Source organism: Artemia franciscana, chromosome 11 (assembly GCF_032884065.1).
Source record: "Artemia franciscana chromosome 11, ASM3288406v1, whole genome shotgun sequence".
Taxonomy (NCBI): Eukaryota; Metazoa; Arthropoda; class Branchiopoda; order Anostraca; family Artemiidae; genus Artemia; species Artemia franciscana.
The window spans coordinates 5,010,399-5,038,196 of NC_088873.1; the positions used below are offsets into that span (position 1 = coordinate 5,010,399).

The 27,798-nt window shown below is 34.1% G+C and overlaps 1 protein-coding gene and 1 long non-coding RNA gene across 3 annotated transcripts in view; one reads left to right on the forward strand and one right to left on the reverse strand.

Annotated features, from left to right (window-relative positions):
- Positions 1-27,798, forward strand: part of LOC136032715 (putative protein kinase C delta type homolog) — a 215,811-nt gene that overhangs the window by 108,608 nt on the left and 79,405 nt on the right. Inside the window, exon 6 of one of the 2 annotated variants that reach the window (XM_065713026.1) lies at positions 1,588-1,796. In XM_065713026.1, coding sequence (XP_065569098.1) covers positions 1,588-1,796 — 209 coding nt within the window. The remainder of the gene's footprint in view (positions 1-1,587; positions 1,797-27,798) is intronic. The other variant, XM_065713025.1, reaches the window with a different exon arrangement.
- LOC136032718 (uncharacterized) overlaps positions 1-27,798 on the reverse strand; it is a 60,895-nt gene that overhangs the window by 20,149 nt on the left and 12,948 nt on the right. The window contains exon 2 of the long non-coding RNA XR_010618767.1: positions 1,428-3,610. This is a non-coding gene — a long non-coding RNA (uncharacterized LOC136032718). The remainder of the gene's footprint in view (positions 1-1,427; positions 3,611-27,798) is intronic.

The following is a 27,798-nucleotide window of genomic DNA, read 5'->3' on the forward strand; positions in this document are numbered from 1 at the left end:
ATGGCTAGCCAGTTCAGCTTTAAATCTTTTATAAGGACGGATACACCTTCAAAGTAAAGTAACAGCTTCTTAAGTTGTTTCGTACCGCATGATTTGAGCTTAGTTAAAGCTAAAGACCTGACAAAGAGGTTAATTGGTTAAAAAAACCTTGATTTTCTGAATCTTGAAGATACATGTGGGTGTGTCAGTTTCCACTTAACAAGTTTAAATAATCAAATCAAATTTTTAGTGCCATTGTTACTACAAATGTGATCCTGCAGCTATATCGATTATATAGTTTCTTATGCCCTACTGCCTCTTATATTAAAAACAAATTAACTTAAAAGTAAATATGTAAAACAAGTGAATATTTCAATAAAGACAGTAAGAAAAATACACAAGCATAGTCCAGATATGTCGATTTTATACCTAGAAATTTTATTTCAGCGGGAAAATGAAATATACCAACAAAATGTAAACAGTAGAAAAACAAATTTTGAAAATGAAAAAAAAATAAAGAAAATGTCAAAACACTTACATCTATACAAAAGTTTTATAGAAGAAAGTAATGAAAGAGCTGAAGAAATTCTTGATTGTGGTGGAATGGCAAAATACGGCAAATAAAAGAGACTGAATTTTTTCTTTGTGGTAAAATGAAACACGGCAAATAAAAAACCTAAAAAGAAACTATGTACCACAAAAAGCTTTTTGTGAATACGCTTGAAGTTTAGTTATGATGTTTAAAACTTATCTATATTATTTAAAACATATCTACCACTTTACTCAATAATTTAAAGTTATGTAAGACTAGCATTAACTTCAACAAAGAAATAGTAATAGGGCTCAAGGCAAAGATGAACAAAAAAAAACCTATGGTATTGTGAAATAGACAAAGCGGTTGATTTTTTGTAGGCTTAAGCAGCGGAAGGGACATTGGGCACAAGAAAGTTAGTGCGAAAAGTTTGTGCCAAAGAAACGTTTGTGCCAATTGGGAATTGGCACAAGAAAGTTAATTACCCCTCTCCCTGTTACTTACACGGGCAAAGCTTGAACAAAACAAAATGACTGAATAGCCCCAACATAATGTCATAAAATCTTAGAATGCAATTTCGTTTAGTTAAAATTCTTGAAAGCCTGAATCCGTGATCTTGATCTATGAATATCTTGATTTACTTAGTACTTATTGATTAAAAAAGTAAAAGAAACGGTGCTAGGGCTCATTTTACAAACCAGCAAGGCTAATCTTTATGCCATTGCCTCTCAACCAAGAAGTGCAATGGGTGACCCCCATACCAATCCAAATAATTAGCCACGCCAGGACTTGAATTTAGCACTAAAGGACAAACGGATGCAAACTCATATCGTTAACCATTCGGCTGAGAGAGGCTATTAGTGATTCCTTATTGATTACCTACTCATCTTTTTTCTCTCTTTTTTTATTTACTCACCAATACATAAATTACCCAAAATCTTCATATACACATATAAACAGTCAACTGTCGACTTTTGAGGTTGATATCATCAAAAACTGCTATTCAGCTAAAAAAGAAAAAAAAACAAAGGCTAAACTTATACAATTTATGTTGTTATAAAGTTCTATTATTTCAGTATTTACGTGAACGGTTCAAGATTGATGTCCCCCATCGTTTTAGGATTCATAGTTTCATGTCTCCCACTTTCTGCGACCATTGTGGAACTCTACTTTACGGGTTTTTCAAACAAGGACTCAAATGCGAAGGTATGTACCCATTTGCATCTGCTTCGTCATCACAATTCAAGGTTTAGGGCATCGCTTTTACACCTAAAACAAAAAAGTTGTTCAAATAGAAAACAGTACAAATTATAAATTCAAAGTATCCGATGATTAATGATTGTACAGGTTAATATCTGGGAAATTATGTATTTACAGTATTGGTTTCTTTCTAATGTCAGTCAATTGTCCCGGAAGAATGTAAATTAGTCAAATAAAATGGCTATTGCCCGCCACTTAAATTGCTAGAAGAATTAATTGTAATATTGGCATTGTAAGTTCCCAATGTTAGCACCGCTTAAGTTAGAATTCCATCTTATCCTTTTAAGTCACTTATGTTTTTTGACTTTGAAGGTTAATCAGGCTTTAATAGCTCTTGAAAATTATTTTTTAATGTAATTTAATTTTACCTAAGGTGTAATTAGTTATTATTCCGCTCAAGATATTTAAATTTTTTCACAGCAAGCTACTTAGAAGAAGTATTTCGTTCATTTAGAAAATTTTTTAACAAGTCACCAAATCGGGAGAGGGAACCAAAAGACCAAATAGACATAATATGTTTGGATAATGGTACATTAAAATGCTTTTAAACATTTTTTTAGAATTCCCTGACATTTTGCCCTTTGTCAACATGGTAAATAGATATATATCTACTTTGCATATGCATTAGGTATTTGGTAGTTGGAATTTTTGGAATTCGGAAGTTCAGCCTCCTACGGCAGATCAAATTTCAAAAAATAAAAAAATTTAAGATAAGTTTCTGATCTCTTACGGATTTTTGAACTGTCGGTTTTCATTGTATACACTTGATTTCACATGAGAAGAGACGAAAACAGGAATGTGCAGTTTTACTTTTAAAAATATGTTATATTTCTTCCCTTAGAAAGAAATTCTGGATATTTTTGAAGCATTTAATTTCTATTATTTTCACCTGTGTTCATTTAACTTTAGAAAAAAGAATGTTTAGTCTACTAGAGACATTGATTGTTACCATATTATATATGCAAAATTTGAATTAACAGAGATTAATTAATGAGTAGTTTCTTTGAATTTCTGACTTTTTAGTTCTTAGCTTTTCGGTGAATCGGAGAAATATTGCCATCTATAAAACAAAACTTATTTTATAGATGCCGCTTATTTTCACATTCTAGTCCACAAAAAATATTTCAGGACAATTTTAACGATCAGAGCGAGTATCTTAAAAGTAATTAACCTGTATTCCAGCTAAATCACCGCAATGTGGATAAATATTACAATCCTCTTTTTTTTCACAGCATCGCGATTTTCTATTGTTTTCCTTTTGATTGCTTAAATCTAAAGTTTTTAGGGTAGTACCTCAATACCTCATTTTCACTTCGAAGGGAAAGCTCCAACTTTTTAAGTTCTTTTTTTGCCATATACTTTTGGCAGCGTTCTGTATCATTTTTTCCCCATGTTTTTTCTAGTTTATTATAGCTGCACAAGGAGGCCTTTGCCATGTAAAATTTAAATCCTGATTCTTTTCTAATACATGGCTGTGTGAGTTTGCACTTAATCAATGCAAAGCAGCAGATTTCGTTTTCTTTGTCCACTTTAAAAGAAATTTCACGACTTCATGAAATTGGCTCAAAAGTGCAGAATACAAAACTAATTTACACTTACAATTGTTGCAGGCAGGAACAATTTCCAAAAAATCATTCATTTCGCTAATATTCTCATTTAGGATGCTCAAATTATCAGCATCTCTTGAACTAAAGCTTTTAGTTTTAGTTTGTGATGTTAAAGTTCAAACTCTTGAACTTTAACATCACAGTGCTGCTTTTGCGCGGTGCATACCTCACTTCAGAAGGTAATTCAAATCGTTCAATATCACCCTCCTACAAAATCTCACAGGTTTGGAATCTAAAAAAGAAAAATTTAATATTCTTTAAAGTCTAATCAACTTTATTTAATATTTCATATATAATATTACAATGTCATATTACATATAAAATACACATACTTACATATATAATATTACACATAGTATTACAATGTTATATCTATAAAATAAGTTGTCTGTGTGTGTGTGTGTGTGTCGAATGACGTCATGTTTGTGTGTCGACTGACGTCATGTTTTTCGACTGACGTCATTATAAGGATTGAGCTGTATGCGTCATGAAGTTGTTTGTCGACTGACGTCATGTTTGTCAACTGATGAAATTACACACAGGGACACAAATGACGACCGGGACACAGGGAATATAAATGACGACCGGGAACCTCAAAGAGAAATTACAGACTGGGACACCCGGACACAAATCACGACCGGGACACAGGGAATATAAATGACAACCGGGACACAGGAACAGAACTACAAAGGGGACGCCGGGGGCACAGGTGGGATATATAAATGACGACCGGGACACAGAGATTGTTCGAATAGAAATTACAGACCGGGACACCGGGACACAAATGACGACCGGGACACAGGGAATATAAATGACGACCGGGACACTCAAAGAGAAATTACAAACTGGGACACCGGGACACAAATGACGACCGGGACACAGGGAATATAAATGACGACCGGGACACAGGGACACATCATTAGAATACTGAGGTATAGATCTGAATACGGATTGTTTTTCCCATGGACAGTTATACGTTGCATGTTCAAGAGTCAGTAAACCTGACAATCTATTTATATGACACAGGGACACAACTACAATGGCGCAACTAATATGGCGCGTAACGACTTACGCGCGCGGGGGGGCTTGGGGGGCGCGAAGTGCCCCACCAACTAGGTGTTGGGGTGGCGCGAAGCGTCACCCCATGTTACAACATTATGGTGAAGCGTCACCATAATGTTACATATGTAGTATTACGTATAATATTACATATATAATACACATATTTACATATATAATATGACATATAATATTACAATATTATATTCTGATTTTATCGATTCAAAAACCTCCACTGAAGAAGTGGTATAAAAACTGATAATCATTATTAATCTCCAAGTTGTCTTTTCACAAAATTAAAAAGTTCATTAGAGCTTTTAATCTCCTTTCGAATAAGTCCTTTTCCGATCTCCTAGGACCGTTAGTATGACACTACCACCCCTGGGAAAAACGAACAAAAAAGAACAACAATGAAAACAAACAAATAAAAATACATCCATCATCTTTCTTCTGGCGGATTCCTTGACTTTGAAAGGGAAAGTACCTGGTAATTCTAGGAAAAACCTAATTAAACCCATGTATAAGAAAGATGATAAGAGTGGATATTTATAGAGGCATTAGCATGGTTTCTGTAGGCAGCAAATTACTTAGTATGTTGATACTTTTTAGACTTAGAGATGATGTACGTAAAGTTTTAAGAGAAGAACAGTACGGTTTTAGAAAGGATAAAGGATTTTTTAATTGACCCAAATTTTTATTGACCTAAGTCATCGAACACCTCTAGTCCTCAGTTTTATAGATTACAAGCAAGGGTTTGATTCAGCTGATGAAAGAGACTGGGCGAAGGTCTTATGCTTGTATAGTATACGAAACAAATTCATTGAAGTGGTTAGAGCTATATCTGCGATTAAGATAGGAAATGAGGTTAAATGCTGGTTTCGTATTAAGTCAGGAGTTAAGCAGGGTTGTGTTCTATCCCCATTTATACGGATCATCTCGATAGACTTTGTCGTAAAGAGCACAGTAAAGGCAAGGAAAGAGCATAGAAAGAGCAAGAGAAAAGGGTAAAAAACTAAAAAAAAGAAAAATAAAATAAAAAAGGTAAAAAACTAAAAAGAAAAAAGCTAAAAAAGCTACAAAACTAAAAAAAACTTGCTCTTTTCAAGCAAGGAAAGGGCAGTTGGGGGGCTGCCGCCCCCCAAACCCCCCGCTTTTAAAGACTCTTTTGTACAGGTTTTTTGTTGTGGGGGGCTGCCGCCGCCCTAACCCCCCGCTCTTGGCTTCGGAAAGGCACTCTTTTAATTAACAAAACAAAAAACAAATTTTTATGTTCTTTTCATTGAAATAATTCATCAGTCATTACACCTAAGTGTTTGGATTTTGGAACCTTATCTATAAAAATCTATAAATTGCTAAACTAAGTTCAGTTACTCCTTGTATTTCGTTAGATTTCTCAGCGCGTTTTCCATAATTTTAAAAAGGGTTTCAACCGATAAAGCTTGGAATAGTAAAATCGTGTCATCTGCGAACGATATTGTCAAGTAATCTTTCATCAAATTTCCTATATCTATATTAAATATAAATCTCTGTTTTCCTAAATTCAAGTGAATTTTCAATTCAAAAATTTATTGTCTATTAAATTGCAATAGGATTTGGTATTCTGTACAGACTGAAAAATTATGATTTTCAAATTATGATTTTCAAAAATTTTTGCATCACTTTGCCTATGCCCTTTATTTTATTCTTCTTTAGTCTTATAGTAGTAGTAGCAGCAGTAGTAAAACATTTTTATTGAAAACTAGCTGTTGGGGTGGCGCTTCGTGCCACTCCAACACCTAGTTGGTGGGGGCGCTTCGCGCCCCCCCCCCCAAGCCCCCCCGCGCACGTAAGTCGTTACGCGCCATATTAGTTACGCGCCATTGTAGTTGTGTCCCTGTGTCCCACCTGTGAAAATAGATGGATATATATATATATATATATATATATATATATATATATATATATATATATATATATATATATATATATATATATATATATATATATATATATATATATATATATATATATGTTTTTAACTACGTAAAACTTGCAAATATACAACATTCTTCGCTGTCCCATTGTCTGTCCATATAAATACATTGTCAGGTTTACCGACTCTTGAACATACAACATATAATTGTCCATGGGAAAACAATCCGTATTCAGATCTATACCGCATTTTTCTAACGATTGCCCCTGAGCTTTGTTGATGCGAACATTCCCTGTGTCTCCGTCGTCATTTACATATCCCCCTGTGCCCCCAGCGTCCCCGTTGTAGTTGTGTCCCTGTGTCCCGGTATCCCAGTCTGTAATTTCTCTTTGACTGTCCCGGTCGTCATTTATATTCCCTATGTCCCGGTGTCCCGGTGGTCATTTGTGTCCCGGTGTCCCTGTCTGTAATTTCTCTTTGAGTGTCCCGGTCGTCATTTATATTCCCTGTGTCCCGGTCGTCATTTGTGTCCCGGTCTGTAGAGTCATCTTATAATAACGTCATTTACAAAGCTTTATATACTTATAATGACCTCACATGCAAACCCACAAACAAACAAACATGCATATATACAACTTATTTTTATATATATATAGATATGCTTTCTTTTTTAGTTTTTTTCTTTTTTAGTTTTTTCTTTTCTTAGTTTGATTCCTTTTTTAGTTTTTCTTTTTTTTTAGTTTCTTCTTTTTATTGATTTGTTTTCTTTTTTAGTTTTTCTTTTTTTAGTTTTTTTCTTTTTAGTTTTTTCTTTTTTAGTTTTTTCTTTTTTTTTAGTTTTTCTTTTTTTTGTTTTTTAGTTTTTCTGTTTTTTAGTTTTTTTCTTTTTTTCATTTTTTTCATTTTTAGTTTTTCTTTTTTTTTAGTTTTGTAGCTTTTTTAGCTTTTTTCTTTTTAGTTTTTTACCTTTTTTATTTTATTTTTCTTTTTTTTAGTTTTTTACCCTTTTCTTCTTTTTTAGTTTTCATTTTCTTCTTTATTTTTCAGATGTCATATGTCATATTCTTCTTTTTTAGTTTTCATGTCCTTCTTTATTTTTCAGATGTCATATGCAAACCCTCAAACATACAAAAAAAAACATGCTTTAATTTTTTTCTTTTTTAGTTTTTTCTATTTTTTAGTTTTGTAGCTTTTTTAGCTTTTTTAAGCTTTTTTTTCTTTTTATTTTTTTTTTCGTTTTTTATTATTTTCCTTTTTTTTAGTTTTTTTTAGGTTTTTCTTTTTTTTAAGACATCATATGCAAACCCTAAAACATACAAAAAAACAAACATGCTTTAATTTTTTGTCTTTTTTAATCTTTTTCAAAGTTTTTCAATTTGTCAATGTTCATTCTAACATTGACACTTGGAAAAATCTTTACGTGCCAAGCATGCTAAAGCTCAACCATTTATAGTAAACCTCAAATTTTGGGTATCTGTTTTAAGATTTTCAAATTACTTTAATCTATTGTCAAAATATATTGAAATATTTGTGCAATTCCCAGTTTTTATATATATAGATATGTTTTCTTTTCCTTTTTAATTTTTCTTTTTTAGTTTTTTCTTTTTTTTTATTTTTAGCTTTTTTTAGTTTTGTTTAGCTTTTTTTTCTTTTTAGTTTTTACCTTTTTTATTTTATTTTATTTTATTTTTTTTAGGTTTTTTCTTTTTAGGTTTTTTCTTTTTTTTATTTATTTTTTTTTTTAGTTTTTTTTTAGTTTTTTACCTTTTTTCTTTGTTCAGTTTTCTTTTTCTTCTTTATTATTTTTTTTTAGGTTTTTTCTTTTTAGGTTTTTTCTTTTTTAAATTTTTTTTCTTTTTTAGTTTTTTTTTTATTCTTTTTTTTTGTTTTTTTAGTTTTTTTTACTTATGTCCTGGTCGTCATTTATACTCCCTGTGTCCCGGTCGTCATTTGTATCCCGGTGCTTTGTTGATGGTGATTGCTAATCGAACATTCCTTGTGTCCCGGTCGCTTTCTCTTTGAGTGTCCCGGGCGTCATTTATATTCCCTATGTCCCGGTCGTCATTTGTGTCCCGATGTCCCGGTCTGTAATTTCGTCAGTCGAAAACATGACGTCAGTCGACACACAAACATGACGTCACTCGACACACACACACACACACACACACAGACAACTTATTTTATATATATATATATATATATATATATATATATATATATATATATATATATATATATATATATATATATATATATATATATATATATATAATCATTTTTTATATAATAGCACAACAAAAGCGGAGCTGGCGAGGATGTGCTAAAATAAAAAAAATATAAAGAGTAAGAGTTTGGAGCATGAGACCATTTACCAAAACCAAGATAAAAATAAACAACGAAACGCTACAAAATAAGACAACAAAACAACACATAAAAAATACTAAAAATACAGAAAAATGATACAGTTAACTGAAAACATAGTTCATATGTTTCGAAAGCATACCTACTGAGCAACTCCACGTGTAAATCAGATTTAAACTTATTAAAATTACCATTATCCTTAATATCTTTACTAAGTTTGTTCCAAACCTTGGAAGCTTTATAAACAAGAGAAAAAGAAAACCTACTATAAGCAGACCGAGGAGCTTCCTAGCATCCGAGTATCGTGTTGGCAAACCTCTGACCTCTTACAAAATATACCTGCAAAACAATATGGACAAATCAAGGTATAAAAAATGTATTCAGTTATGTTTGGAATATTCCTTATAGTTATATTATAGTTGTATTGTAACTATTATAGTTATATTATATTCCTTATAGTTATTATGTTTGGACTAATCCTTTCAGCTATAATTTAAAGAAAATTCAAACCATACGAAATTGAGCTGTAAAGTCAGCTTATTTTAGCAGATTAAATACTAAAGAATCTTATTGTAAATCCCAGTTACTAATAGCAAAACGAACTTTCCAGCTCCAAATTGCTGTGTTTATGCATAAATACATAAATGGTATACCACCCCAGGACTAACACAACTTGCCCTCTTTCATTTACTGACGTATTATCATGCTTATCCGGCGTTGTCATCTAAATATTTTTCTCATTTCGGATATTTATTACAGGAAAAAAAACATTATTTCCATAAATATGATGGAGCGAAATTATAGAACAGTATTCTTCTGGAAATAAAAGATTCTGCTTTAGTTCCATCATTTCGATATAATTAAATAAATATTTTCCTTCTGCTAATACATCAGAATAGTTTTTAGTAGGATTCTCTCTTTTTAGCTGTATAGTGCATAATGTTTCTTGTTTAATATTTTATGATGTGTTATGTATAATGATGTGATGTATGTTGTAATATAGATCAGTGATGTATTGATACAAACATTTGGTGTTCTCCAATGGGTTAATATTTAGGCCCTAAGAATCATTGATCAGTCCCTTGAGTTGCATTCTCATTTGTGTGTTTCTTACTCAGTTAAGTCGAATTCAAAGATGAGATTAAAATCTTGTGCAAAATTCAACCAAATCCTAGACTTTTTTTCAAATTTGAGGAACATTTCTTGTAGTTTTATTCAGCTTTAACTAAGCTAACCAAGAATAGCACTTCAGAACTTACTGATTAAAATTTATAAATTGTACAACTGACTTTTGGACCTTATCTACCGGGTCTTGGAATTAGAGTTGAAATCAAATTGAAATTTTAGACTCTCTGAGATTCTGTTGTAACTACTCCGTTCTTTTTTCATATTCAGTATAATTTTGGACTTTTGGTCCAAATTTTACCGATTAAAAATAATGTTCCGGGTACTTAGACATAGGCTTATTTTTGGGCGTCACGAATCAATACAGCAAAATAGTTTCATTTTTTACGCTAATAACGTTTGCTTTCCTTAAATAATTAAAATAAAAACAAGTTTTTCAAACTGAAAGTACGGAACAACATTAAAACTTAAAATGAAAAGAAATTATTACGTATATGAGGGGGTTCATCCGCTCGTCAATACCTCGCTCTTTGCGCTAACGTTTGAACGTTGTTCCAATTCTTTAAGAATGATCCCTAAATCACATAGGCCGTTTAATTAGAATAAATGCGCTAAGTACTTTAAAGAATAAAGCACTAAAAGTACTTTAGTATAAAGGGCGTGGTATCGACGAGTGGATGAATCCTCATATATACGTAATAATGTCTATTCGTTTCAAGTTTTAATGTTGCTCCTGACTTTCAGTTGATAAAACTTGTTTTTTATTTAATTGCTGATCGTTCTTTAAATAATCCTGGGAATTCTGGCGTCACCTTCATGGAAAATTCTCTTCCCCCTTAAAAAACCCTCCATGGAAAGATCCTACCACGTAATATCCAACCTTCCTCCCATCACCAGAAAAAATCCCCCTGAAAACGTGTGTATACTTCCCGATAACCAACAGTATATGTGAACTACAGGCAGAGATCATAACCTGCAGTCCTTGCCTCGAGGACTGTGGGGGATTCAGTCATCCTCAAAGACATACCTATTACACTTTTTGACTATGGTGAACAAAATGGCTATATAAATGACGTCTGTATACTTTCCAATAACCAATAAAATTCCCCTGGGGACCGTGGGGGATTAAATAGTCCTCAAAGAAAAATTATTAGATTTTTCGACTACGATGAACAAAATGGCTATGTCAAAGTTTTGAGTCGGTGGCTTTGGAAAAAAAAGCGTATGAGGGGCCTAGTTGCCCTCTAATTTTTTGGTCAATTAAAAAGGGTATTAAGCTTTTAATTTTCGTTCGAATAAGCCCTCTTGCAACATTCTAGGACCACTGGGTGAATATGATCAACCCTGGGAAAAAAACAAATAAACACGCATCCGCGATCTTTTTTCTGGCAAAAAACATAAAACATTCCATATTTTTGCAGATAAGAGCTTAAAACTTCTACAGTAAGGTTCTCTGATACGCTGCATTTGATGGTGTGATTTTTATTAGGATTCTATTATTTTCAGGGGGGACTCCCTTTTTTTGAAAATAAGGCAAATTTTCTTAGGCTCGTAAATTTTAATGGGTAAGACTAAACTTAATGAAACTTACATATTGAAAATCAACATAAAAATTCTATTTTTTTATGTATCTATTGGTATCAAAATTTCGTTTTTTAGAGTTCAGTTACTATTGAGCTGGATTACTCTTTACTTAGGGGTCGTTACCATAAACTGTTTGAAAAATTATATTCCAAGTTCTTACTGCATTTCTTTCTATTAGTAGTTAAAACCTGGTACTACAAATAAAGAATAGTTTCAGCTCTGCTTTGTGTATCTTGATTCAAAATAATGTTGTCTGAGGGGGAGTTTTCCTGCTGGGGTAAGAGGGGGATGTTTTATATGGAAAGAACTTTACACATAGGGATTTTCCATGAGGGGAAGGAATTTTCTGCGGAGGGGGAGCCAGATTTCCTGGCTTTGTATGAGGGTTCAGCCCCCTTATACACATGATAAATAATTTGATTTTGTACGGTGAAATTTTCACATTGGGAAGGTAGTTTCTGGAGGTGAACTTTCCAGAGAAAGTGTTACACGGGGGGACACTGCTAAACTTATATGCAAATTTTCTTTTAATTGTCGATGTATGGTGAGCAAAATTTGATCCTGTATTAATTGAAAAACGTTCAGAAATTAAATTAAAATAATTATTTTTATAACTGAAAGCAAGGAGCGACATTAAATCTTGAAACGAACAGAAATTATGCCGTGTATGCAAAAGGCTCTCCCCTCCTCAGCGCCCCGCTTCTTACACTGAAGTTTTTATCACTTTGAAAAGTAGATGTAATCTGTACTTTAAAAGAAAATTGTGCCAAAGAGGCATTTTTTAGAGTAAAGAGCGGGGCGTTGAAGAGGGACTAGGCCTGTTCATATACGGAATAAATTCATGATATAGTCTGCAGTTATAATGTGGCGCCTTACTTTCAGTTAAAATAAACTTGTGTTTTAAATTTAATTTACTTAAGCAGCGCTATTGCTCTGCCTAAGAAATCATTATATTTGAAAAACATCAATGTTTGTATTTATTGATCAGTTCACCGGCTTGATTTATGAACTCGATATCCCAACGAAAGGGAACTGTCCCGGTAAGGAGCAACATTAAAACATTAAGGAGCTAGATTAAAGCTTAAAATAAAAAGAAATTATTTCATGTATGAAAATGACTAGTCCCTCCTGATTGGTCGGCTGTCAGTTTACTGGGCACATACTCTGAACAAAGGGAACCTAAGAGAAGACTTTTTTTTCTTAAATTGAGTCAAAATGGGATAAACATTGTTTTACTCCACCTGGTAAGAATCTTTTAGGGTAGATCTGACCAAGACATGAATAAAGTAGGCTTGACTAAGAGAAATTGAACGAAGATACCCAGTATTGGTATATTAATTTGATTACATTAATCCGCGGCCCAACAAACGATTGATTTGGTTAGCTGATTCGTTTGAAAATATCAGGACATATAGACAGGGCCAAGGGAAACTTGGTAAAGATAAAATATTAAGGAAATAAATCAGATATTTTGCTCTTGGTGTCTGATTTTTTAAAGACAATAAAACAGAACTCGTTTTTATGTAAGTAAGTTTGGTATGCATTTATATCCTTACCTTAGACCTTAGATCCTCCTGAGCCATCGGTGGCGCATAGGGCGTCGACAAAGTCTCTCCATTCATCACGAAGCTCTCCGGCTGCACTTATATCTTCCCATCGCGGAGTGAGGGAAATTTTTGCCTTTTTCAGGTCCCGATTATACTGCCTCCGCAGTGTGTGTTTTGGTCGGCCTTCGTCTTCGTCTTCCTTCAGGCTGCCATTGATACACTCTTGAGGGTAGTCTGTCTTCGGCCATGCGTAGAACATGACCCAAATATGTCCATCTTCGTTTCTTCAAAACTTTGGTCACTATGGGCTGGTTTGTTTTCAGCCGGATTTCCCTATTGGTAATTTTCTGATGCCAACTGATTTTGAGGATCCTTCGAAGGCAAATGTTTTCGAATCCTAGGATACGTTTCTCAAGTTGTTGGTTGAGTTTCCAACATTCACTGGCGTACATCAATACAGACAACACATTGCTGTTGAAGAGGCGCAATTTTAAACGAAGTGAGTATTTGTTGCTTCTCCAAATTGGTGTTGGTCTGTTGAAGGCGCCTGATGCTTGTCCAATCCTTCTCTTGATTTCAAATGTTACATCGCCAGTATTTTCTATCCAGCTTCCTAAGTATTTGAATTCTTGGACCTGTTCAACAGATTTATCGGAGCATTGAAGAGTTAGGGGGGAGCCAGATGTGGACATACTTTTTGATTTATCGACGTTGATCGACAATTCGACCTCTCGGGCTTTTTCTGAGATTTCATCAAATAGCAGCTGTAATCGATCTTTGGCGTCTTCTAATAGTACTATATCATCTGTAAAGTCAAGATCTGCTAGTTGTTTGTTGTTGACGTTTACTCCATAGCCCGTAGACTGTCTGAGTACGTAGTCCATAACTTTTGTAAATAAAAGTGGTGATAGTACACATCCTTGCTTGACACCAGTCATGATTTTGAAGTATCTTGTAACTCCGTTTTCTGTTCGAACACAGCATTCTGTTTCTTTGTACAGGGCGATGATAATCAGTTCTACTATCTTGGGGGGTATCCCATAGTATTTGAGGATTTTCCATAAGATTTCTCGGTCAACCGAGTCAAAACCCTTTCCAAGGTCAATGAAAAGAAGATATAGCTTTTTATTCCATTCCTTTGAGTCGTCAACCAGCATTCTCAGTGTGAAAATTAGGTCTGCACATGATCTTCCAGGTCGGAAGCCGTGTTGTTCATCACGAAGATGTTGGTACAGTTTCTGCTGTAGGCACTGTTGTAGTTTACAAAAGTTTACTAGGTATCGTAAACTTTCCTCTATTATCATAGTAATATAATAATAAAACCAAACTAAAATATCTAAAACAGGCCTTAAGCAGATGACATAGTGGGTAATGTAACTAAGCTGTAGCCCTTAAGTATAGGTGCACACAGGTCTGAGTCCTATAGAAGGGATGGGAAGGAATGATATTATAATTTTTTTTTCTATATGGGTCAAAACAAAAAAGAGGGTTTCCCCAATTGATAATCATGTGAAATCGTTTTGATTGTTCTATGTTATTCTTAATCTATCATGTTTACGACTAATTTTTAGTCGTAAACATGTGGCCACAATAGATTACGACTAATTTTTAGTCGTAATCTATCATTATTACGACTATTTTTTTTCTATATGGGTCAAAACAAAAAAGAGGGTTTCCCCAATTGACAATCATGTGAAATTTTTTTGATTGTTCTATGTTAGTCTATTATTATTAATTATCTATATATTTTACATAGCTCATTTTGCGTCTTTTTTCTTTAGTCTATTAGAAAACACTGCCTTCCCATTAAATTATAAAAGTATGCCATTCAGTTTGCTGTTTTTGGCATTCGTGTGTGCCATATATTGTAAAATTTCTTACACAGATAGAGGATTGACACGATACACGATACTAGGTATTGACAAAAGTTTAATAGGTATCGACATTATGTTAATACCTCTCCAGTTGCCACAAACAAGCGCATCGCCTTTTTTGAAGAGCTTAATAATGGTTCCTTTCGTCCAACAAAAAAAAACACTTACAATCAAATAGATCATGTTCGTTTGTTTTTTTTTTCTGATCTTGGTACAAGATTTCCGAACCCAGCACTATGATAATGAAATTTAATCCTTTTCTAAGTGTAACAAATACTACCATGATAATCCCACCGTAGCCCCCTTCGCCCGATTGCCTATGCATAGCCCTAGGCTTTATACAGAAGCTATCTATTTTATCGTACTTATTTCTCATAAGAAACTGATTAATAATTCCAAAAGCCTAGAACAAGCCTGAAAAACCTTCACAGACTATTTTATGTAGCCGTGGGCTGTATCTAGGCATTGGGGGGAGGGGTTAATTGTCATGGTAGTGTATATTATATTTGGGATAAGTGTTGAACGGGGAATTGAAAGTTATTATTCTTTCGTTATTGCTGTGTTTTGTTCAGAAAAGGACTCTGGCGCTAAGATAATCGAATATGCTGCCTAAATAAGACACAATTCAATAAAATGTTTTGTTGAATGTTATTAGTTTCATGTATAACTTTTTATGTTATACAAAAACATATTTGAAAACAGAATGAAGAGTTGAAGTTGTGGATTCATAGGTTGAATTCATAGGAAAGTTCACAGGCTGGACAAAAATGAAGCCTCCAACTCAATTATAAATATCTGACGTATTTCGCGAAAGGGGAGCTGTTTCTCAGAAATCTACTTGAGTATTTTTCAGCTTTCCAATAAGTAGTAAACTAAAACGAATGACAGACTTAATGATGGTCTAAATTTATGCCTCTCTCGAATTCGGGATTCCTTTGCTCTGGAAACTCTAGCATTGGTTCGATATTTTCTCCTCTGAGCCTAGTTGAAATCTAACATCGATCGTGGGAACTTGAAATAAATATTGAAATAAAAAATGGATCTTTTTGTGATCAAAATATTTTGAAGCTTTATTTGTGAAAGTGTCAAATTCGGTTATCAGCTCAAATTTCAAAAGAGGTCATACTATGATTCTGAAAAATATAAAACATTAGGCTTTCCGAACTTTACTCAACTTCATAGCTCTGGCTTAAATTTATTAGCTCCAGTATGGTAAGGTTTGCTTCTGGACCTTATACTTCCTACGGATATACCCCAAGCTATGGATCTTCCAGTATGGGGTATAGTAGTACATCTTACACTACGCCATACAACTATACAGGAGGCTCTTCTCACTCTTACATTGGAAGCATTGGAAGCTCTCTCTACTCAGGCTCAAGTAGCTTATTGAACACACTCAGATCATTTACTGGTCTCGGTTTTTCTCTTGGAGGAACACCTGTTAACTCTAGGTCGAGGCAAGCGTCGACAACCTATGATCCAATCTCGAGCTACCGATATATTCAGAGTGATCCAGTTAGTAGAAATACTGGGCATGAGCCATTATCGGGAAGGAAGAGTTTAGACAATCTTTCTACAAGCTACCAGCGACCATATGAATCCTCTGGCAACTATAGAAATTATTACGCACCTACAACTTACTATACCCCCATAAAAAGGGAAGGTGGGGATCGACTTTTAAAAAGCATTGACACTGCAAAAATTGACTTGACGAAAAAGAGGGAGCCTGGTAAACCAGGTGAAATAAAAAGGGAGCAAACTTATGGGACAATCCGCAGAAATCGACAAGTCGTACGTATGACAACACAGCACCTTCCTGATGCTGCTGAACTAGAAAAATCCGTTGCAGAGAAAGAAAAACAAAAATTGGCTTACCAGCAAGCGTTGAAAATGCCCAGTCCCGAGAAAGAACCTTGCTCTTCGAAGACTAGCTCCACAGCAGAAATTTTAAAAGAAACCATCAGTGAAGATATTGCTCCCTTAAAAAAAACAAAAGCGCAAAAGCTCGTAGAAAAGTATATGATACCTTCAGTTAAGAAAGAAACACAAAAAAGAACTGTCTTGAAATATGGTCGAGAAAAGGATGACGATATGTTTCCAGAGAAAAATCTTGAGAGAAAAATGACACAAAAACATATCACTATTCGACCAAACGCACTTGAGAAAAGAGCTCCTTTAGAAAGAGAGAAAGTTTTAAATGCCCCTGAGTCAAAAGTAAACATAAAATATAAGAAAGAAGAGGTAGAAATTGAAAAACTGTCTGAGACAAAGTGCACAGTGAAACAGAAGAAAGGAACGGTTAAAGTCAAAATCATTAACCCTGAAAAAAGTTTAAATGAAATGTCTAAGGGAAATAAAATTGATAACACAGTAGGAACAATTAAGAAAAAAAGGCCACAAACTACCATAAAAAAAGTGCGTGAAAGTAAAACCAAAGAGGCAAGCCGTTCAGAGCAAGGTAGGCAATTTCAACAGCGAAAAAACTAAAAAAAAAGATGAAGGAGAAAAAAGAAAAATATCGTTAATGCTTAGAAATCTTTCCGTGTTTCAGAGTAGAGATATAGTTACTTTGTCTACTGATTAATTTCCTTTTTTTAATTAGTATTCATTATTTTTATCGTTGTTCTGACCTTCCTCGTTTATTTAATTATTATTTACCAGTTCCTAATTTTTCTATTTTCATTCTTCTTTATGTAATGTAACCAAGTAACGTTACTTTGGTCATCTGAAACTAATAATAAACAATGTTTATTCGTGTTAGGGGTGGCAAAATCTGAAGTGAAATAAACTTTATTTTGCTTATTTTTTATTCGATAACTTTTATTTTGCTTATTTTTTTTGCTAACTTTTATTTTGCTTATTTTTTATTTGCTAACTTTTACTTTGCTTATTTTTTATTTACTAACTTTTATTTTGCTTATTTTTATTTGCTAACTTTTACTTTGCTTATTTTTTATTTGCTAACTTTAATTTTGCTTATTTTTTATATGCTAACTTTTATTTTGCTTATTTTTTATTTGATAACTTTTATTTTGCTTATTCTTTATATGCTAACTTTTATTTTGCTTATTTCTTATTTGCTAACTTTTACTTTACTTATTTTTTATTTTCTAGCTTTTATTTTGCTTATTTTTTATTTGATAACTTTTATTTTGCTTATTTTTTATTTGCTAACTTATTTTGCTTATTTTTTATTTGCTAACTTTTATTTTGCTTATTTTTTTATTTGCTAACTTATTTTGCTTATTTTTTATTTGCTAACTTTGATTTTGCTTATTATTTATTTGCTAACTTTTATTTTACTTATTTTTTATTTTTTAGCTTTTATTTTGCTTATTTTTTATTGGATAACTTTTATTTTGCTTATTTTTTATTTGCTAACTTTTATTTTGCTTATTTTTTATATGCCAACTTTTATTTTGCTTATTTCTTATTTGCTAACTTTTATTTTACTTATTTTTTATTTTCTAGCTTTTATTTTGCCTATTTTTTATTTGCTAACTTATTTTGTTTATTTTTTATTTGCTAACTTTTATTTTGCTTATTTTTTATTTGCTAACTTATTTTGCTTATTTTTTATTTGCTAACTTTGATTTTGCTTATTTTTTATTTACTAACTTTTATTTTACTTATTTTTTATTTTCTAGCTTTTATTTTGCTTATTTTTTATTGGATAACTTTTATTTTGCTTATTTTTTATTTGCTAACTTTTATTTTGCTTATTTTTATTTGATAGCTTTTATTTTGCTTATATTTTGTTTACTAACTTTTATTTTGCTTATTTCTTATTTGCTAATTTTTATTTTACTTATTTTTTATTTTCTAGCTTTTGTTTTGTTTATTTTTTATTTGATAACTTTTATTTTGCTTATTTTTTATTTGCTAACTTTTATTTTGCTTATTTTTTATTTGCTAACTTATTTTGCTTATTTTTTATTTGCTAACTTTTATTTGCTTATTTTTATTTACTAGCTTTAATTTTGCTTGTTTCTTATTTGCTAATTTTTATTTTGCTTATTTTTTATTTTCTAGCTTTTATTTTGCTTATTTTTTATTTTATAGCTTTTATTTTGCTTATTTTTTATTTTCTAACTTTTATTTTGCTTATAATGGTTTTGCTTATTTGCTGCAAATTCCTTAAATACTTTTCAAAACATACCTATTTCTGAAAAAGAAGACGATTTCAAAAAAAAAAAAATCGGATACGCCTGCGTCTTAAAATAAATATAAACTCTCATTAAAAGTAACTGCACTATAGAGTTTTTTTTTAAACAAGGACAAAACAACTATGAAGAGAATGTTGAAAAATTAAACCAAAAAGGACAGTTGCTTAGAGCAAGGTATCCTATATTAAGACGCAAGTGAGCTCCAAAAAAGAAAAAGACCCATAAACTCTCCTTAATGATTTGGAATCCTTCATTCTTTCAGAGGAGAGTCGTAATTTCTTTACCAACTGATTAATTTGTTTCTCACTTTCTGTTCATTATTACTATTTATCTTATTGAATTATTAAAGTAAACCTAAGCAGGTTCTTTTCGTAGCATTAGATGGGTAACATTAAACTTAACGAATGTTATATATTTGAAATCAGCATATAGGCAATTATTTTAGTCTATTAATTGCAATCAACTGTCCTTGTTTTGGAGTTTCGGTTATTTGGGTTCAGTCGCTCCTTGCTTACTGTTTGTTACCACAAACTGGTTGAAAGTTAAAAACATTTACCTTATTGTATTTTGTAATATTATATTACTATAAAACAAACACAAAAATGAAATGGTACGAAAATTACCTTAATAAAAGTTATTTCGGAACGGTAAATAATAAATCAGGATATGAATGGTCTAACATGTATTTCATAAACTTAGTTTCTGCAGGAATTGTAACAGAAATCAATTATTATTTCCCACTAATCAACAAGAACAATAAATCCTTTGCTTTTTCTTTTAATTCAAACACATGTACTAAAAGAAATTTGAGCAATGAAAATCAAACACTTCGTGGTAACGAACTGTAGTAAGGAGCGACCCAGCTCAATAGTAACCGAAACTCTAAAAAATGGAATTTTGATAACAATAGTTACATCAAAAGAATCGCATTTTAGTGCTGATTTTAAATATATAAGTTTCATCAAGAACAGTTATACCCATCAAAAGTTACTAGCCTAACAAAATTTGCCTCATTTTAGAAAATAGGGGGAAACGCCCTCTAAAAGTCATAAAATCTTAACGAAAATCACACAATCAGATTCAGCGTATCAGAGAACCCTATTGTAGAAGTTTCAAGCTCCTATCTACAAAAATGTAGAATTTTGTATTTTTTGCCGGAACGCAGATCACGGATGCGTGTTTATTTGCTTTTTTTCCAGGGGTGATCGTATCGACCCAGTGGTCCTAGAATGTTGCAAGGGGCTCATTCTAACGGAAATGAAAAGTTCTAGGTCCCTTTTCAAGTGACCAAAAAATTGGAGGGAACATAGGCCCCCTCCCACGCTAATTATTTTCCCAAAGTCAACGGATCAAAATTCTGAGATAGCCATTTTATTCAGCGTAGTCGAAAAACCATATAACTATGTCTTTGAGGACGACTTACTCCCCCACAGTCCTCGTTGGAGGGGCTAAAAGTTACAAACTTTGACCAGTGCTTACATATAGTAATGGTTATTGGGAAGTGTAAAGACGTTTTCAGGGGGATTTTTTGGTTGGGGGGAGGGTTTGAGAAGAGGGGTACATTTGGGGGACCTTTTTATCGGGGAATTTGTCACGAAGGAAGAAAATTTCCATGAAGGGAGCGCAGGATTTTCTAGAATTATTGAAAAAAAAACAATGAAAAAATAAATATGAAAAAGTTTTTTTCAACTGGAAGTAAGGAGCAGCATTCTGAGATAGCCATTTTATTCAGCGTAGTCGAAAAACCTTATAACTATGTCTTTGGGGACGACTTACTCCCCCAAAATCCCCGTGGGAGGGGCTACAAGTTACAAACTTTGACCAGTGCTTACATATACTAATGGTTAATGGGAAGTGTACAGACGTTTTCAGGGGGATTTTTTGGTTGGGGGAGGGGTTGAGAAGAGAGGGACATGTTGGGGGAACTTTTTATCGAGGAATTTGTCATGGGGGAAGAAAATTTCCATGAAGGGAGCGCAGGATTTTCTAGCATTATTAAAAAAAAAACAATGAAAAAATAAATATGAAAAAGTTTTTTTTTCAACTGGAAGTAAGGATCAGCATTAAAACTTAAAACGAACAGAAATTATTACGTATATGAGGAGCTCACCTCCTCCTAATACCTCGCTCTTTACGCTAAAGTATTTTTAGTAATTTCAACTATTTATCCTACGTTTTTTGCGATTCAGGAGTCATTCTTAATGAATTGGGACAAAATTTAAGCAGCGAGGTGTAAAGAGCGAGGTACTGACGAGGGGGTGAACCCCTCATATATGTAATAAAAACATGAGAATCGAAAGTTAGCTACGTAAGCTAATTTATAAGTTACGTATATCTTTTGCTAATAAAAACATTCGTAAAAAATTAAAAGTTCTAGTTGCTTTTTTAAGTAACCAAAAAATCGGAGGGCAACTGGGCTTCCTCCCCCGCTCCTTTTTTCTCAAAATGATTCGATCAAAACTATGAGAAAGCCATTTAGCCAAAAGAAATTAATATGCAAATTTCGTTTTAATTATTCCTCTGCGGAGAGCCAAAGTCAAAACATGCATTAGTTCAAAAACGTTCAGAAATTAAATAAAAAAACAAGTTTTTTAACTGAAAGTAAGGAGCGACATTAAAACTTAAAACGAACAGAAATTACTTCGTATATGAAAGGGGCTGCTTCCTCATCAGCGGTCCGCTCTTTAGGCTAAAGTTTTTTACTGTTTTAAAAAGAAGAGTTGAGAGAAAGAGTCAAACTTTAGCGTAAAGAGCCGGGCGTTGATGATGAAGCAGCCCCTTTCATATACAAAGTAATTTCTGTTCGTTTTAAGTTTTAATGTCGCTCCTTACTTTCAGTTAGAAAACTTGTTTTTTATTTATTTAATTAAGGCATCTATCATATCAAATAGCTCGTGGTAACGAACTGTAGTAAGGAGCGAAAAGGCCCAATAGTAAGCTAAAACTCCAAAAAACGGAATGTTTACATCAATAGACACATCAAAAGACTTTGCTTATTATGCTGATTCCAAATATAAAGATGCATAGAGTTTATTGTTACCCATCATAAGATACGGGCCTGAGAGAATTAGCCTGATTTTCAAGAAAGGGTGGAAGCACCCCCTAAAACACAAGGAATTTTAATGAAGTTCACACCTTCAGATTAACCCCCTCCTCCTCCAATTAACACCCTTCCCCCTCCGGTCCCTTTCCCCCAAAGTCGTTCGTTCAAATTTTGAAATACCCATTTTGTTCATCGTAGTCAAAAGGTCCAACGCATATGCCTTCGTGAATAACTTGGCCCCCCGACAGCCCCTTTGGAAAGGGCTGTAAGCTATAAAATATGCCTCTTTTGTTCAATTATGGTATTTCTTTTTGAGATGAATAGCTCATATCACAGCGGTAGACACTTTGACTGCCGGTCAACTGCCGGTTTGACTAGGAGAGGCTGCCGGTTCAAAACCGGTTGTCACTTTATTTTTTTGGAAAATTATGGCATTGGATTTTAATATAAAATAATTAATTTTTTATCAAACAGTTAGTGACGACAAACTGTAAGAAGGGAGCGACTCGGCTCAATAGCAACTTAACTAAAAAAAACCAGAATTCTGGTAACAATAGATGTATCAAAAGAATAGGCTTTTTATACTGATCTTGAGAAAACTTACCTGATTTTCGAAAAAGGATGGAAATACCCTGAAACGTCAATAAATCTTAATGGCTGTTTGCCATTAATGCTGTTTGCAATCTTAATGGCGCAACGGCTTAATGGTATCCTTTCAGCTGTTTGGTACCAGTCTATGATGTTTCTTTTGAAAAACGCTTTTTTCCGTATCTTCATTGGGACAATGGAAAAAGCGACTAGTTCTCCCCCTTCTATATTTAAAAAAATACATTTTACGTCTTCCTTAATTTTCGTGAATTGACGTAACTGTAGGATCGCCTACCCACCTCTCATGGAAGAAAAATAAATTTCAATGTGTTTCAAATAGTTTATGGTAACGAACTGAATGTAAGGAGCGACGCGGCTCAATAGTAAGCTAAACTCTAAAAAACAGAATCTCGATGACAATAGATACATAAAGGAATTGACAAAATATATAAAGTTCATCAAATTTAACATAACTCATCAAAAATTACGGGCTTCAGAAAATTTTCAAAAAAGGGGGAAAGCATCTCAAAAATTCAAGAGGGCTTTCTGAAAATCACCCCGACAGATTCAACATGTCAGAGAACTGTACTTTAGAGGCTTCATTTGATCGGAGAGGGTTCATTTGATAGGAAATCAAAAGCCCTAGTGCAATTTTTAAATGACTAAAAATACGGGAGAGTATTTAACCCCTCTCCCACGCTTTTTTTTAAAGCTGCTTGATCAAAATTTTGAGATAAGCATTTTGTTCAGCATCATCGAATGATCTATTAACTAAGACCACGGATGCGTGATTATTTGTTTGTTTTCCCCGAAGGATGATTCTACCACACAATTTATCCCAGAAGATCGGGAAAGGGTTCATTCGGTCGGAAATTAGAAGTTCTAGTGTCCTTTTTAGGTGACCAAAAAGATCCACGTCCCTTTTTCCCCAAGGTCATTCGATCTAAACCTTGAGATAGACATCTGATTCAGTATAGTGAAAAGGTCCAAAAACTATGCATTTGGGGATAACATGAGTCTCCGTAGTCTATAGAAAGGGTTGTAAGCACTAAACTACACAATTTGGATATTGCTCGGATATAGTGTCTGTTATTGGGCAATATTACGAATTTGGGGGGAGGGATTATTTTATGCGGGGGAATTTTCCACGCGAAGGGTTTTTTGTGGGGAGGCAAGCTTTCAGAGGAATCTTTCAGGAGATATCTTACACGGCAGCAGGGGTTTCTTGGCATTATTCAAAAAACTATTAGAAATAAAAAAGAAAATTTAACTGAAAGTGAAAAGCAACATTAAAACTTAAAACCAACAGAAATTACTCAGTATAGGAAAGGGGCTGCTCCCTCCACAACACCCGCTCTTTACGCTAAAGTTTTTCTCTTTGTCACAACTCTTTAAGAACGACTCAGCATAATTAGACATTCTCATAAGGCTTGCAGGGGTGTTCGAGACGCTGTGAGAATTGGGAGCTCAAATTGTGTGAAAATTACGTTCGAACGCGAAATTTCTCTTTCCTCGGCCCTTAAATCTAGACTGAAGATAGGCTATGAACTATTCCGAGTGTACGAATATCGGCGAATTCCTAGGTGCTGCAGGAAATGTCAATCCCCTGACCACCTTGCTGCAAAATATCCCAATAAAAACTACAAATGCTCACGGTTCTCTGGTCCCCATATGAACTCCAGTGACTCACCTTGCAGTAATACCCCAAAGTGTGCAAATTGTAGTGGAGATCATGTTGCTTACAGTTTTCGTTGCTCCAAACTAAAGGCTCTTGCTAATTCCAAAGTTCCACGACCTTCTCGCTTGCAATCATGAATGAGTATAAAGTCTCAGTTTGCTCTTTCAACATCAATGGGACGAAGGATAAAGTATCAAGCCTTGATGAGAAACTAGCTAATCATGATGTTGTTCTCTTACAAGAACACCTGCTCCCAAGTTGCAGTGTAAACTTTCTAAGGCGAAGTTCTCAACATGCTGTTTCCATCACGAATGCCCGACGTACCCGAGGCAGGCCTTCTGGCGGTCTTGCCTGTATAATTAAGCGATCTCTGCCTAGCTATTTTTCTCCTAGCTGCTACCAATCCTCTGAACACTATCTTGCAATCCGGCTTGCAGACGTGATCATAATCAACGCCTATTTGCCCCATGATAGAAGATCTGTTTCTTCCTTCTCCAGCTATGCGAATGCCTGCAATAAATTAAAGACTCTCATATCTGGTATTGAGCGTCTGGGATACAGGTGGGTGCTTATAGGAGACTTAAACTGTGACATCACCGTTTCCTCGACACGAAAGGAAGCGCTTTTTCAGTGTCTACCCTCAGTATTTAAGGTCCTAACGAAAGACCTTAGTTTTACATATATCCACTGTAGTGGTTCTATCTCAAATTTAGACCACTGTATCTGCCATCATTCATTACAAACTTCAGCAGTGCATGTTGATGAAGATGAGAGTGATTATGATCATTTACCTCTGTATTTTGATATTATGGTTACTTTTGACATATACTCGAACTAACCCTCAATGTCGCATAAGTGGTTTGAAAAACGTGATTGGTCTAGTGTGAACATGCCTCTTTACCTTGCTACACTTGGAGCTCTACTGTTCACCATACGTGTCCCTTTCCATCTTCTTTGCACAAATGCGTACCCTATTATTGACAATGCTCGTGCTGATTTGAATTGCTATTATCGTGACATTATCTTATGTATAAGGCAAGCTGAAGATGTGGCCATCCCGCTGATCCGTGTCAGGCGATATACCCAAAAACCAATTTGGAAGTGTGATCCTTTGCTGAAAAAAGTCAGGAATAAGGCCGAATTCTGGTTAAGAATCTGGTCTGCCTGTGGTCGACCTTCTCGGGGTACTGTGTTTGATCCAAAACAAAAGACGAAACTCGAATATAAACGCCATCTTCGTGCCGTTCGTTACTCCGGTGAAACTTTTCCGAACAAAAATAGTGAGTGGCGAAAAGTGATAAATTCTGCCAAGTTTCCGGATGCAAGTTCTAGTGATATTATACCTCGTTCATCTTGGATTGAACATTATTCAAAAATATTTTCGAATGTTAATTATGCAGTGCATATGCGTTTCTCATGTTTGCTTGAAAAAATTTGCCGTCGCGTTTATGTCAGAGACATGTGATTCCAGTTGAAAAGTGGGCTATTATTAAAGGTATTAAGGGTTTAAAATCAAAATCTTTGGATGTTGATGGGATTAGTGTTTTGAATCTTGTTCCGAATTCTTTTGAACTGGTATCTCATCTCCAACTGTTTTTTCAAATGTGTTTGAGTAGTTCGTGTGTGCCCGACTCGTTCTTATGCGGTAGCGTTACGTCACTTCTAAAAAAAGGAAAAGATCCGGTTTCTTGTAGTTCTTATAGGCCCATAACGGTAGCTTGTACTCTTAGCAAGCTTTTTGAACACCTCCTACTACCTTATATCACTAAGCTTGCTCTAAATGATGATAATCAATTTGGTTTTAGATCTGGGCTAGGCTGTCAGCATGCTCACCGTGCTTTGACTTCTTTATTAAAAGATGCCCATCGCACTCGTCGCGTACTTCATTTCACAACCCTAGACTTGTCTAAAGCATTTGACAGTATTTGTCATACTCAAGCATGGACAGCATTATGCCAGAGAGGAGTAAATCCGTCGGTAATTCACGTGCTTCGTTTTTGGTACTCGCATTCTTACCTTCGCCCTAAGTCATTAGATAATTCTTATTTTGGTCAAATCCCTGTTCGTTGCGGTGTAAGACAAGGGGGAGTTCTTTCGCCGAATATTTTTAATGCTTGTATTGAAAATGTATTATCAAAAATACCGACTACGTGCCTACTAGGACCATCTGATATCTCATATCTGGCTTATGCGGATGACCTTCTTCTAGTTAGTCAAACTGAGTCTGGTCTTGCCTGTTCAGTGAAGTCAGTTACTTCTGCTTTCCGTGATATCGGCCTGTACCTAAATATTGACAAGTCCGAGTTTCTTGTTTTCAACGGTAATAATTGTTCAGAATCACTATTCTGCGATGGTTTTAGTATTCCTCGTGTTAAATCGTTTCGTTGGCTTGGTATAACAGTTTGCGATTCTACGAATGCTCTCCGGTCTCACGCTGTCAAAGATATTAGTGATAAGCCGAGGCTTGGTTACTCTAAGATTGTAGCAAATCGTGGACACTATAGGAGAAGAGCGCTAACTCGACTTTACTCAAATTTTTGTGATCATTCTGTGCTCTTCTGTTCTGGTATTAGGCCACTTCTGTTGACTGGTGATCTCAAACATATTCGCATAAATTATTACCGGTACTGCAAATTTCTTTTATGTCTACCTCGTTCTTACCAGAATGCAAAACTGGTTAAAAAGTATTGTGCGACAGATATCACTGGTGCTTTCGAAAAATTATCTGCGAAGCTAGCTATTGAAGCGCTTTATGCTGTTTTTCTTTTGTATTTTACTCCGCTTAACCTCTGTTTTGTGAAGTGGGTGATAAATAAATTATTATTATTATTCTTATTAATTACAATAAAAAAAACTTATTAAAGTAGTAACAAACTCTAACGTAAAGAGCCGGGTATTGAGGAGGAAGCAAGACCTTAGTGGTCTTGAGGAGGAGCAATAGCAAGACCTATTGAGGAGGAGCAATAGCATCAACAATTCAAACCAATCAAACGGGGCAATAAGAGAAATAAGATCTTTCTGTAGAGCAATAAGATTAGCCAGGAGAATTTCCAAGAGAAGATATCAGAGAGAAAGGGGGGAGTAAACTAAATATTTATTTACATATATAAACTCTTAACTATTCACGTATATAGGATAAGCTAGACAAAAGAACCGTTTCTTTATAATGAAGCCCAGCTCTTAAAAACAGTTGAGGCCCTGAGCATACCAGTTGGGACCCTTATTAATTTTTTAAGGACTTAGAGAGACTTTTGAGGACTTTTTTAACAGACTAGGATATTATGCGTATACAATTTCTAAAGCAAAAATTGTTTTTCAGAACTATGGTCCTATTTTTCTAAACATTTAGTATATTCTAAGCAATTATTAAAATGTTGTTATTTCAGGAGGCCCGGGCATTCTAGTCCTTCCACTCAAATGGTCCTGGTTTTGAGGGGCTACTTGAGATTTCTAAGTTGTGAAAAGGCTTAGACCTATTTATAG